The 14,776-nt window shown below is 39.8% G+C and overlaps 1 protein-coding gene across 1 annotated transcript; it reads left to right on the top strand.

The window, feature by feature from the left end:
- The first annotated feature begins 1,667 nt into the window (after positions 1 to 1,667).
- Positions 1,668 to 13,942, top strand: pamr1a (peptidase domain containing associated with muscle regeneration 1a). The gene is made up of 11 exons (XM_054620029.1): positions 1,668 to 1,773; positions 3,578 to 3,739; positions 3,831 to 3,956; positions 5,280 to 5,394; positions 6,208 to 6,425; positions 7,914 to 8,105; positions 8,231 to 8,425; positions 9,205 to 9,271; positions 10,489 to 10,751; positions 12,371 to 12,711; positions 13,379 to 13,942. Exons 1-11 carry the CDS (start codon positions 1,668 to 1,670, stop codon positions 13,940 to 13,942), a joined length of 2,349 nt encoding a protein of 782 aa, XP_054476004.1.
- Positions 13,943 to 14,776: the final 834 nt, after the last annotated feature.

Genomic DNA, 14,776 nt, shown 5'->3' with positions numbered 1-14,776 from the left:
GATTATCTTGCTGAACAAATAAATGTAAGTATCATAGTATTTGTCTGCCACAGAGTTTATTTTCTGCAATAATCCAACAATCCAATGGGAAAAAATCCATTTGGCCTTTGTGGGGGAACAAGTTTGTGGAGGAACTAGTTTGACTCTATTCTCTGCTCAGAAAAACATTACCACTTTATATTTGCATAACAAATGGTTTGCTGCTGTATTGAAACAGCACTGCATGTTGTCAAGAGAACCTTACCACCTATCCTAACCATGAATTTATAATGGAGATATTCTGCCCTCTAGTGGTCAAAATCTTTAAATGAAGCTTTAAAAAAAAAAAAAGAATCAAAAAAAAAGAGAAAGTGTGGTTATTGCTCAAGATCTCACCTGGAGCTTATTAACCAGAAACGACATCTCTGTCCTGTAAAAAACACCTATTTCATAATCAATAACTTTTGCTGAAATAAAAAAATAGATAATCCAATAGTTATATTGTTTATTTAGGAGCTACACTAGGAGACATTTCACAACTCATAAAGTATTCATTTTCAGAAATAAATTAACATCACCAGATTTGGAGTTTCATTGTTATCACCGGCCGTTAACGATGTATATGATATGTAAGATCTACATAATGTCGATCATTATTTATATTTTTGTATACCAACAATTAACCAAAAAAACAGCCATCGCTAATATTTAGCAAGCAAACAAGTTCTTACAAATCTACATTTTAAAACCAAACTCAACCAGCTCTAATATGAGAAAAAACATATCAGGTACTGATAATATCAGATTTTGCAAAAAAGGCAGAACCCAAGAGCCTTTATAAAAAGCAAACAACATTTGAATTTATGTAATATAATCAGCCTCAATCTGTCTGCTTACAACCTGATGTAACGCAGAAGATGAGGAGCAGATATGATAACATGGAAAACTCCTAGGTAGAGGCTTAGGTAATGGAAAAGCAACCTTGGCCATGAAATGGGCTGTGACCATCCTGTCAGCCTCGTTGCTCCTGGCAAATCTATGTAGCCTGACATCATAAACATTTCACAGAGGGGGACATCTGCTATCTGTCTTCCAAGCAGTTGGGAAATTGTCATGTCCGGCACGACAGCTGGGGTATGATGAAGCATCAGCAAACACATTTGGCTTGATGCACCTGCAGATATTTGTTTTTTCGCGAATCATTTTGGAGAAAAAAAAGAGTCTTTCTGAATATATAACATGCAGTTAAAGCGGGATTCCTTTCCTTGAAACCTCTCACTAAACTGATTTCTTCAGGACTTCCTTCATCACTCTTCACTGTTTTCCTCATTAGCATGTCTTTATTCCCTTGAAATGCCCTTTCCATATGCTTTGCCAACAACTATTTTCCCCCTTTTACTATTCAGCGCTCAGCCCTCATTGGTGTCTCACAACCAGAGCAGAGAAACAGGGAGCTGGTTGGGAGACCTGGCAATGATTTGAGCTGAACAATTTCAAAAGCGAATTACAAATAAAAGCGTCATGGAAGGAACGGGTTAAGACGGATCCCTGTCCGTTGAGCTGAGATGGGACAACTCCTCCATCATCCATAACTAAGTCCCATTTTGAGCAGAAAAGAAGTTCTGTAGATAACACAGAGCTATAGGGACGTCTTTGGAGGTTTTATTGCTGAGAGTTTGGCAGCCAACATGCTCACTTTCCCAAAAATGAAAGCACCCATATCAACTCTTCTGGACCTCAAACTCTTCTACCTCCTCCTAAATCTCTGTCTCTGTGTAGAAGCTTGGCCGCATGGTAAGTAAAAGGCATTTCTAGCAGTTTTCTTATTGAATTTTGTTCAAACTGTACACGATTTTGGACCGTCTTTATATCACATGGCATTGTCTTTGTTAAAGTTATGCTGTTGACTTCACTGCTGACTAACTGTGGAGTTATTTCATGATGATGACTCACTTCTGCTGCCACGACTTGTCTCAGTTCATGCCACTGACTCTATGAGCCTCACTGAAATAAGAAAGAACACATAACCAATGCTGGTGCAGCTGGCACACAGCTCTTTCCCTTTGCCAATGAAAGTAGATATTGGGCATATTAGTGTGGGTTCAATACCTGGGAGGCTTTTACATTTCACCTAGCACAGAAATCCATAATTCCCGAGGGGTAGAATTAAACCTGTGATGATGACAGTGGTTATTTGTTCAGATTGGGGTTGTCGGAAGAAGAAAAGCGAGCATCTTCAGTGGGGTTTCTGGGACATATTTCAACCAGTCTCTGCATCCTGAGTCTGCTCAACACGGTGCATCATTGTGGGGTCAAAGTTCACATGGCAGCTTAAGGTCTGAGATATGGTTCACAAACACAGTTCAACTTGAGTTCGGTAGTGTCATCTGCCACTAAATCTGCTGCCAAGACGGATTTCACAACTCGGCAGTTCGTCCAGACGTCGTAAAATGTTGTACGAGAAGGTCTGATCTGCATCATCAGATAACAGGAAAAAATGTGCTGGAAGGACATATTTGTACCTTCTGTCTATGACCACATGTTGAAACATGCTGTATGGGGCTAAATCAGTTGTACAGAGTTTTATTCTTTGTATAATATCAAAGTGTAACGCTGTCATTATTCACATTTCATTGTCTTTCTTTATTTTCTTTTATTTAACATCAAATAAAAAGGAACATTTAAAGAAGCAATATAAATAATAATATAACATGAAAGGGAGGACAAAAATGGCTTTTCCCAATTTTAGATTTGCACATTCAAAAAATCCAAACCTAACTGATAACAATTGTGGATAAAAATAATAAATTTCCAAGCAGGAAATCATTATCCTATAAAAATAAATACAAAAATGCACACAAAAATAAGAAAACCAATATGAAACTTAACACAAGAAGAAAACAAAACAACAAAAAAAAAAGAATACCTCAGACTAAGCCCTAAAGTGTCAATCTCCAGGATCTTCAACCATCCATCACCGAGTGAGGCAACACAATGGCAATCGAGCCCGTGACCCGTCCATGAATGCATCACACATTTATGAACTCGAAGCACTAGAATCCGACACTCCCGGAGGAGTTATATACCAAAGCGTTTCGCCGTTGAACACACAAAATATGGCACAATGCACACAGTTCTGAAAACTGAAAGCTCATGTACCAACAAAAAGACTCCAGACTGCCAAACTCCAAGCACACATTCCATTTTTCTCTCTCAAATAGAAATTCAATTCAACCAGTTTTAGGATGTAATATAAGGATGAAAAAAGGGTTCTTTCTGTTTTCTTTTAAACATTGACAGGGACGGAACGCAATTCTGAATACATATTATTATATAACAATCATAATGTAATGTTAATGTTGTGTTAATACTCCTATTAACACAATTATTTTTTTATTTTAGTGGTTGGGCAACATCGTTTTTGAAACCTCTTGCCAGTAAAGGCCTATTGATTTCCATTTAATTGACCTGGGAGCTAATTAAAATCCACAATATGGGTCCGCAAAACATAAGTAGCCTTTTAGAAGTCTGAGGTTTCAGTAGCCCCATAACAACTTTGATGCCACTTGTCCTTTTTGTTTTTGTTTTGGTTCTAAAGGGGACAACTGCCCGAGCTCCAGGTGGAACGTCATGTGTCGTCCATGCTGCGAGTACCAGCTGATCCAGTGTCGCTGTCCCTCCAAAGGGTCAAAGGTCGGCTACACTGTCCCCTGCTGCCGCAACGCTCTGGACGAGTGTGACCCCTGCACCATTCACCCAGGTACACTCTGGTTGTCACTAACAGATATTCTCTTATCTGTAACAATCTGCTACATGAAGCACTCCTTTCAACTTTTTTCGTCCCTCGCCAGGCTGCAGTCTGTTTGAGAACTGTAAGACCTGCAGCAATGGAACGTGGAAAGCCAATGACGACTTCTTCGTCAATGGAAAGTACTGCACCGAGTGTCGCCACGGCTGGAGTGGAGGGGACTGCAGGAGTGAGTTGGATCGCTTTTATGCGGTGATGCTGTGAGGCCTTTTTCTTGCAACAGAATTAGCTGAATATTCTGAATCTCAACACGGAACGCACGTTGCATGCATTGCAGAAATGATGATGATTGATGTGTCCTCATATACCATCTACACACCTCTTTATGAACATATGAAATCATTAATTTAGGGTCATATGCAAGGTCTTCACTCCAGACAGATTAACAGAGCTGACAATATGAAGACAGACAACATGTGACATCTTAAAATGACTTTCATGTCCTTGTAAATCTTTAAAATCTTTGTTTAAATTTGCAAATACTGCTAAGGAATGTTTTAATTATAAGTTGATAATAAGCTGAGAAATCATTATCACTGACAGATAAACCTCTTGAGCATCTAGTGCTTTCAGGAAATACACAATTAATTGATGGAACACGGGATCTGGGTCTGTAATCATAATCATAATCATCTCTGTGGTCCACCACAGTGTTCATGTTGCTGCACAAGCATTTGTAATACACCATGAGGACACTTGGTGGTGACAATGCTTTTTTTTTTTTTTTTTTTTTCGGTTTCAGCCAATCGACTGTCAACAGTCAACTGCTTGGATCTAGTTGTACTTCTTCGCATCACTAAAATATTGACGACATAATTATCGGCATTGTGCTACAGCAGCTACCAAATGAGTCAAGGTGTGCTGGTAAATCCCACGGCCACATGATGCTATTTATAGAAGAAAGGAAACAAGTTTACCTGCTTGCCACTCCTGTGTTTCAAACTCATGATATATTTTCCGTTGTTATTTTTGTTATATGGCCCGGGGGAAACTGCCACTTGGATGCAGTTCTGTCATGTACTGTCAGTTTGACAAACACAATGGATGACACAGGGCCATTGTGCAACATCTGAGGTCCTACTCAACCTGTTTGGAGTCCGTATCGGTCCAAGTGACCAAGCATTCATATTTAATATATTTAATTTGAATGCTTGGCCAAATCATTTTAATTAAACAAACAAAAATGTCTTTGAATTCTAAAATATTCTGAAACCACCCTGTGGTCCTTTTTAAGTAGCGAGGACTGACAGGAATACATTTTCAGAAATGTCAATATGTTGTTTTTTGCCATCATCCTGTTCGTAATCATTGTTATTGAAGTGGCTGGTTGCATCCCATCATCTCATAATTTTCCATCCCTCACACATCATGTCACATTACTGATCCTGAGCTTGCCACAGTAAAAAATGCCCAGTGCTACTGTGATAAACGCACATTTGAATGAGAACATGCGTTTTACTAAGTGAAAGTAATCACAGTTCTCTTGTTGTAGCATGTGGAGGCGTCATTCAGCGGTCTCAGGGTCACATAGCCGTGGAGAGTTACCCAACAAACGCCCGGTGTGAGTGGACAGTGAGAGTGGAGGGCGGCAGCAGCATCGAGCTGAGGTAGGGTCAACGTTTTTTGGGTTCGCATGGATCAAACATGGAATACAGTTTTATAACACAAGAAAAAATCCATTTGATATTGTTTTTTTTGTTTATTAAAATGACTTCAGGTTATAAATAGTGAGAAAAAGCAATTGGCATATTACTTTCCGTGAAACTGTTATATATGTTATATTTGGCTAGTCTCGCATTTCCAGACCTGTCTCCATTATGCAACAAGCGCTATAAAGAAAGGTCTGGCTTAAAACATTATTTCTTTTGGTAAAGCGGGAAAAAAACAAACACTGATGCTTGTTTTGTATTTCTTTATCCAATCACAATGGTCTCAGGATGCAGCGCTAACAAAGTTAGCTTGGTTAGTGTAAAGAGGACATGTGACATCCTGCTTTTTGAAACAGGCCCCGAGTTAATGGATATGTTTCATTCATGTGTGCTGGATACTCCATTTGTAATTGGCCTCATCATGGACCGGCTCATTATTATTAGCTCGTTATCTCCTGCAGCAGAAGTTGAAGCACACTGTTGTGAAAGGGTTTTCAAGAAAAGGTTTTGGTGCGTGTAGGGAAAACTAAACGGTCCCATCTCATAGGTTAATTGCGTACTACGAAAAGAAAAGTAGTAGAGGCTCTTTGGATGCACAAAGAGAAGAATTTTCCACGTGCAAACAGTGTTTCAGTGGTAGGACCGTCTTCAGCACAACTCAGCTGATGATACAATCAGCGTGGATAGAGCCCACACAACAGAAAACTGATCTGTGTTCTATTGAATTGAAAAAACAATATAAACGTAACATCTGTTATGGTATTGACGCAGGTTTTCACAGCTCAGTCTGGAGTCGGACCCCAGCTGTCGTTATGACTACGTCGAGGTGCGCGACGGCGTCGACCTTAGCTCCCCTGTGATTGGCCGCTTCTGTGGGGATCGGCTGCCTCCTCCGGTCAAAAGCTCTGGGAACATCCTGCACATCCTGTTCACCTCAGACGGCTACAACAACTTTGATGGCTTTGTTCTTACTTTTCAGCAGAGTTCAGGCAGGTACAACCATTGTTAGTAACACAGAATGAATGATACTGACATAAAAGACAACTCAATGCAATCTCCTACTCCCTGGTGTGTGTTTGCTAGGCGCTATTGTCTGACTATATTGCTTTGTAATGTGTTGTTTTTTTTTTGCTCTTATTGCGTCAACATGCTCAGAAGATGCATTGTGTAATGTAGTCTCCTCTGTGGAACCCACATAAAATAGATGAGGAATGTCTGATATGTATCTCAATCCATGATATACTGCAGGTATTTACTTCATCACCGTCATCATGAATACGTGATACAGATGATACTCCGCTCTCTCTCCATGCACGCATCACCCCTATTTGATAGCTCCAGGACCTTTTTCCTTTCATTCTGCCTTGTGTGTGCAGCCTCCCATAACAGGCAACGATGTGAGACGGACATTCAGTGACACATATTAATCATACTCATCTCTCTCCATTTGCCCTCTTTGAAGCAAATTATGCATCTAACTTGCATCCCATTTATCCAATCTGAACCCGTCTTGCTCTTGCTAGCTAACCTGAACATATCATACTATTACTGCCACAATTGTTAAGGCCTGTTTGGCTCAGCAATATTTTCTGTAAAAGATTAATTCAATAAAAGAATGGTTAAGTTTAGCATATAATTAAGTCTGGAGGGCAAACAATTAACCTCTTCTAGATAATATCAAAACAGACCAAACTTGAAGGTGGTGGTAATAAAGAGGCTGGGCAATCAGATGGGTCCAATTCCTTTTCTCAATTTAACTCAAATTACAAAAGGTTAATGTTCTAGTAAATCTGGGGAAAGTCGGCATTACTCGTTTGAATGTCATCACTTCACCATTTTATTGTATTAGACATTTGTGTGAAATTTGTCACAATTATCAAAGAAATTCTTGAGTTGTGGCAAAAAACATGTTTTGTGTGGTCTGAGATCCTTCAGTGCAAGTTGGTCTATGCCAAATTTGAAGAAATTTGCATTCACGATACCGGATGTTGGCGCGGAGGTATAAAAAAGGCTTCAATCACAGTCAAGAGTAAATAGTAAAATTAAAATTAAAATTCATTCCTTTTCATTTATGGCCCAAAATAGTTGGACTATTGGCAAAATAATAGGAGTTTCAGAAGTTTACTTCACAAAAAATGGCATAAAAGTAATTTAGCTACTTGAATCACATCGGAAATATGAATGTAGTGAACTACTATGAATAAACTACAAACTAGTTACTGGAATCATGGTAAAAAAAAAGTAGTTTAATTCTATGTATTTCACTACTCTTCAAGACTGTAGACATGCCAAAGTAGCAGGTTTTAACAGCAAAACAATGTCTGAAAGAATTGCAGAGATTTTCAAACTTCATGATCAGTTTTTGTACCATTTATGTGAATTCAATGAACAGTAAAACGTGTATCTTTATTGATTTTTGCATTGCAGTGGAGGTTTTTCTTTTCATTTATCACTATATAATTTCTCCACAGTTTCAGCCATCGAGAATCGAATGTGTGCACTCCCAGAGAAACCGGTGAATGGATATATACTGCCTGTATATGGACAACAGGAGGAGCTTGTATCTGTAAACTACCGGTGCCATCCACCTTTCATACTGATCGGCTCCCAGCAGAGAACCTGTCTGCCTAATAGCACGTGGAGTGGCACAGTTCCAACATGTGTAAAAGGTACTTTTTTTTCCACCAGGTAGCTTCTGGACTTCTTTTTCTGATGTTTGTACAGTATAAAAGTCACATTATGTTATTTGATGTTGTTATTTTTGGAGTTCCTTTTCTCTCTTTAACACCTACAGGCCAAACAAGCAGAGCCCGGTGTTCCCCTCCACCCAAATTGCTCAACGGCTACCACAGAGCTGCTCCGGACACAGCTGGAGGTGCACAGGCCGTCGGGTTTTTCTGTAAAAAGTCCTACATTCTGAGTGGGAACCACCAGAGCACCTGCCTCTCTAATGGATCCTGGAGTAGCAGGCCGCCCAAATGTGTGAGAGGTAGCTGTTTCCAAAATCACTTTAGGGTTGGGGAACACACTGTTACACACACAAAGTAGACTATTTTCTACATCATTACAGTGTGAAAATGTTTCCAACACACAGTTAGTCTTATAAGTTTATCCGATTTGCCAGGAAATTTACATCTCCTGACTTGAAAAAAGTAAGATAAGATAAGATAAGATAAGATAATCCTTTATTAGTCCCGCAGCGGGGAAATTTGCAGGCTTACAGCAGCATAGAGTAAAGTGCACACAAGAGACATAGTAGAAGAAGACAAGATAAAAAATAAAAAATGAAAAATAAAAAATAAAATAAAACAAGTATTATAAATAAGCAATAAAAAAAACAGTAGAAAAAACAACAATAACTGAAATATTATATTTACAGACAGAAAAAAACCCAACTATTTTAACTATTTTAACTATTATTGCACAGTGTAATGTGTAATGTATTGCACAGGTTTTTATTGTCATGTTATTATTGTCATGTGGTCTGCTGGGAGCAGAGTTGGTTGTGCAACCTGACAATTTAGAAATAAGAACACAATGATGAGTGTATAGTAAACAAGGCCATTCATTTGAAAAGATTAAGCAGTAATGGTTTTGAATTTTTCTGGATAATGAACATGTTTGTCCCTTATATTTTATGCATAGACTTGTTCCCATTCACTTTGCTCACAATTATTAATGTTACTGAAACCGAATTGTTTATGCAATGTGGAGCTCAGAAAGGGATTATTGTGCAATAACAGTCACCTGCTTGATTTGCCCCTACAGCATGTCGAGAGCCAAAGGTTTCTGAACTCGTTCGTCAAAGTGTTGTGAAGCCACCTCAGATGTCAAGGTAGCCGCTGAGATACATTTTTGTGTGTATTGACATGATTAAGTCAACGATATTTCTAACCACGCTAGAAGCATTTTAGTTCATGTTTAGTTCTAATCCCTTGATGTTTCATCTAGCGCCATCATCAGGTCAGCATTCCAATTCCCAATACTAATGCCATTCCCATCAGCCTTAGCTGTACTTTTGTTGTACTAATTAGCAAATGTTAGCATGATACCGTGCTAAACTAAGTTGGCGAACATGGCCTGTGTTTGAAATCAAGTGTAGGTTAACCCCGGAAGTTAGCATCCCACTGGTTCCACGACAGAAAATAAGCATTCCATTGGATTTTGGATTATTGCAGAAAATAACAAGTGACAAGTCTTCAATCAGCAGAAGTTATAAGCTAATGTTATTCTATCAACAAACTACACCTGGGTTGCATTAGCGTTAGTATACACAACAAGCCTGATGACGTTTTGTTGTCTCATAAAGCCACTTGATAGCAACCGCCTTTTTTGAACACACTTAAAAGATCCAAAATCCACAAGAGCGATATTTACTGGCGTATTTTATCCCGTAAAAATTGTGATAACCACTGACCTTACATTACAGGCATCTAACCAAAAAACTATTAAAAAAAAACATTGAAATCAATACGAGGGACAGAAGTGTAAAAATGCTAAGTCATTTCTGGGTTTTAGGAATCCTTTTCTCCACCACTCTATTACATACTAACATACTAAATATGATGTAATATTTAGGAATTTCCAGCTGCGTATTATGTGGATTTTGAGTATTGAGAAATGCCCAGATGTTTATTTCTGAGTATGAGCTTACTGAACATACTCAACCGCCCAAAATGCCGTTAGACTGTCCGATGGCAGATTTCGAGGCAGCGGTTTAAATATTTATTGGATAAAAATTATATTCATTCAACGACAGCTCGGACTGGTACCTTTTATAATCAGTACAGTGTTATGAAACAGAGAAGACTTATTATTAGCATTAGCATTTAGCTCAAAGCACTGCTAGCATAGTTGTGGTCTCACACCCATATGTGAATGTAGCATCTTCTTACAAACTGATCGTAAATGCAATACTATGCAATACATACATACAAATATGGAAGCAATTTAAATCCATAAATAAAGGAAAGTGAACAACTGAACAAGGAAATTAACGCTGTATTTTGCACGCAAGAAACTATTTCGACAAACCTTTTCTCTTCCCCACAGAGAGAATCCAGACCAAAGAATCCACCTCTCGTCCAGGTTCAATGTGCACGATTTGTTGTCAACTGGATTTATTCCACTTGCATCAGATAAACAGTCAAAAAAAGACGACGACGCCTTCGCAGAGCTTCCTCGGGGCTTCCACCCGCTCCACACAATCATTGAGTATAAGTGTGCCTCCCCGCTCTACCGCAACAAGGGGAGCTCCCGACGCATCTGTCTGAGGTCTGGCAGGTGGGCTGGCCGCCATGTTTCCTGCTCACCAGGTGAGAGCAGCAACACTATAGACCCAGGTTGGGAAGTGAAACCCAAGAAAGACAGGCATGCTAAAAAAAGAGAGATATTTCTCTGTAAGTTTACTAACATTGGATTGCTGATTTTAAACAGGCCCTATTATGATATTTTCCGGGGATGCATATTTTTATCTCAAGTTCCAGTTACAACATGTTTACATGCATTAATGCTCATAATCCGCCTTGTTTTTCTCACCCTCTCTCTGAAATGTTCCGTTGTAGCGCTTGCTCCTCCCTCCAGAAAGCAAAGTCTGCTCTGATTGGTCAGCTAGCCCGCTCTGTTGTGATTGGTCAATGTTTCACATTTCCAAAAACTCTTCCTCCAGAGCTTCAGCTCCGTCTCCCTCTTTTGTTGTTTGCGGGCCGAACTAGCCGGAAGGAGTTTTACATCACTTCTGTAACATTATGACCTCATAACGTTACATTATGACCTCATAAAGTTACGGAAGTGAAGGAGAGAATATTTTTTTCTTCTGAGGGGGAGGGTAACTCCTTTTAGGCGTGGACTTCAGGTTATTATAATAATAATAATTAAGCCTTTATTAGTCCCATAATGGGGACATTACAATTCTCTGCATTTAACCCATCCCGGAGGAGCAGTGGACTGCTAAGAAGTGCCCGGGGAGCAACTTTTGAGGTTAGGTGTCTTGCTTAAGGACACCTCGGCATGTTGACTGTAGAGGGGTTCGAACCACCGACCTTGTGGTTAACCGCCCCACAGGTGGTTAACCGCCCACAGGTTTTACACTCTACGGACCTTTTACATGTGCAAAAATATATATAACACACTAAAGGAGAGGGAAAAAGTGGAAAAGCATAATAGGGCCACTTTAAGACTCTTAAGTGTGAAAAATATACAGTTGCACAGGGGCCCAGAAGCTGTCAGGGTGTAAGATGATTATTTTTGCATTTTCCAAATATATACCACCTTCCTGCCATGTGTATAACATATATATTTATATATATATATATATTATATATATATATTATATAGTCATAGCCTTTTAATATATGTATTTATTTTTTTCTTGATCCTTAAACCATATTTGATGCATAACTCAAACTGTGGTTTGAGTCCAGGGTGGACTGTAAATTTGCATTGATAAGTTTGGCGCTTCGGCTGCTGTCTGTTGGGCTGATCAGAGGCTGGTGTGTAAGTGTGTGTGTGTGTGTGTGTGTGTGTGTGTGTGTGTGTGTGTGTGTGTGTGTGTGTGTGTGTGTGTGTGTGTGTGTGTGTGTGTGTGTGTGTGTGTGTGTGCACGTAAGAGCTGCGCTTCGGGCTGCTGATCAAAGGCTGGTTTTCAGGATGGGCGTTGTCTGCTTTGTAATTTTCTGGAGTGGTTGTGCGTACACACAAACGTATGAGGAAAGTAATTTACTTCCTTATCCGTCCAAAGGTAATCTCCTCTTCTATCTCTGCAAAAAAGTAATGAGTAGATTTTCCAAAATGCAGGGCTTTAGAACTATACTACCAGAGTATTGCCTTGAATTCATTTGAAAAGATTTAACCAATATTTTGCACTCTGTTCTGCTAGTTATTGTAAGGAAATTTTCGACTCACACTTTTTCTTCTGACTGTTACTTTCCCGCAGTTTGTGGCAAATTCAACACTTCCAGTCCACACAACCCCGCAGACACAGCGTGGCCGTGGCACGCAGCCGTCTACATCCGCTCACCTCCTGACCGTACTGCCAGCACCCAAGGGCCCAGCAGAGTAACCATGTCCGCCCAGCAGGGGGCCTCAGAGGAGTCCACATTCTGGTACCTCGCCTGCAGCGGGGCTCTGCTCAGCCAGCGTGGCGTCCTGGTGGCAGCTCAGTGTGTGGTGGACAAGGACAAGCAGCAGACCCTTCACCCAACACATGTGAAGGTCGTCATAGGCGTGCAGGACAAGACATCTAAGGACGGACAGAGAAGCATGCACCACCTCAGGGTACAACACAGTCGCAAAACATCTAGTTTGTTAGCTTAAAGTGTGAAAATCCATCAGATCCGACAATTTTAAATTAGTTTAAAGACCTGAAAGATTTCTTAGATTTCAAAGGTTGCATTCGATTTTTTTATTCATGAGAAATTACAGTAAATGACTGTATTTCATTCTGTAACGTCCTAACTGTCAGTTGAATTATTCATTTAAATGGTGGTGAAACACTGGTTGTACTGATGTCTAAACCGCCTTTCGGCCACATTTATTCCACTTTTAACCTCGAAGCTTTAACCTCTTTTGACCTTGCAGTTATTCTCCAGTCAAACGATTTCACAAAAGTTTCCCATGACTGCAAAGAATCTACCAAACGGCAGATGCGATGATAATATTAAGCAAGGAATCTTCATTAAATAAATATAATCTTCGGGGTAGGTTTTTGTTTGTGAACGGAACAGGGAGAAATCCTTTTGCATTTAGATGTGCACTTAAAGCTTTACCGGGATATTTGATTTTGGATTTGAAATCTTTGGGCATCTTGACGCATTCTATCTAATCTTGACAAATATAACAAAAACAACAGAAGCTGGCACCTTCCTAGTGACATCAGGCTTTCTCAGGTATTCTTCCTTCCAATTTTCATCCTTTTTTCTTTCACCATCTCTGTCCCCAACAGGTTTCAGACGTTTTAGTCCATCCAAATTTTTACTCCACACCAGACTCCAACGTGGCTGTGCTCAGGCTCAAAGACAAGGCCAGGATCAGTGAGCGTGTGCTGCCAGTGTGTCTCCCCAAAGTGCAAGGTGGAGAGGTGACGGAGCAGGAGGCTTACGCTGCGAGGTGGACTTTACCGAATCACAGAAGCCGCCAACATCCCACCAGCCAGACCAGACTAGTTGCATTGGCTGATGTGACTCAATGCGAAAGAGAATTTGCTCGAGGAGGAGCCCACCAGGCGGTAATCAGTGACAATACGCTGTGTGTCTTCAGGAAGCCGTCCAGTCCCCAAAGCCCTTGTCCTAGTGTCATTCCAGGCATCACAACCGTGCCAGCTGTGTTTTCGTCCACGAGTGGTGTGTTGTCGGGCCACGAGGACACTCAGGGGGCCTCCAGCACAGGCTGGCAGCTTCTTGGTTTAGAGGGTTTCAGCTATAAGGAGGAGAACTGCCATCAACAGACTTACACAGTTCAGACACGAATAGCCAACTTTCGAGACTGGATAGAAAAAAACAAAAAGTAGATTTTCTTTTTTTTTACTCCCTATCTCATTTTAAGTCATTTGCCAGCAACTTAGATCTTGAATATTTCTTTCCAGTTTTGTCCTCCAACATTAGTAGAAATCGTGGAAATGAGGCGGACAGTTGGAACTAAATATTTCCTGTGATTATTTTGTACCTTCTATCTGTGTCAACATCATCTTGGGTGAGAGCTGTTTTCTTGGCTCTTACATCTGTCACATGTGGATGTATTTGTTCTGTATTTGGGACACCTTTCCTTCAAACAACTCAACATGAGCTGGTTAACAAACACACCGACATACTCATGATCTTTAAATGTCACCTTATGATTGCCCAACTCTTATTTTTTAAGATTAAGACTGCTTATAAAAAAATAAAGAAATCCACCGGATGCCCCGTTGAGTCTTTCATGAACTTGCTCTCCACCAAGCTAGAAAATCAAGTTTACGTTATTATCAGTAGCAAGAAAGAACCTGAAATCTTCTTAAATTTACTGATCATCTTTCAGGTATTGTTTGCTTCTAGCATTCTTAAACTAGACTTAAAACCAGAAGAGAGTCGACCATCAGTCATCAGCAGTCCGATTTTTATTGTTTTTATTTTGTCATTTATTTTTCTGCTGTATTACTTTGGCTTTATTCCATGCTTATGGTCTGATAAGTTAGCATTGCTATCATGAACAGGTAATATAATGTAAAAAAATATATATAAGAAAAGATTATATAAGAAAAACTTATACAATATATGATCAAAAATGTAAATTAAAAAGCCAGTTTCTGTCTCCATTCTACAGTTCCAATTCTCCATACTGCTGGAGGTCCCTTGAGCAAGCCAAG

The sequence above is a fragment of the Anoplopoma fimbria genome, chromosome 2, assembly GCF_027596085.1.
Source record: "Anoplopoma fimbria isolate UVic2021 breed Golden Eagle Sablefish chromosome 2, Afim_UVic_2022, whole genome shotgun sequence".
Classification (NCBI taxonomy): domain Eukaryota; kingdom Metazoa; phylum Chordata; class Actinopteri; order Perciformes; family Anoplopomatidae; genus Anoplopoma; species Anoplopoma fimbria.
This window is presented reverse-complemented; position numbering and strand designations above follow the sequence as displayed.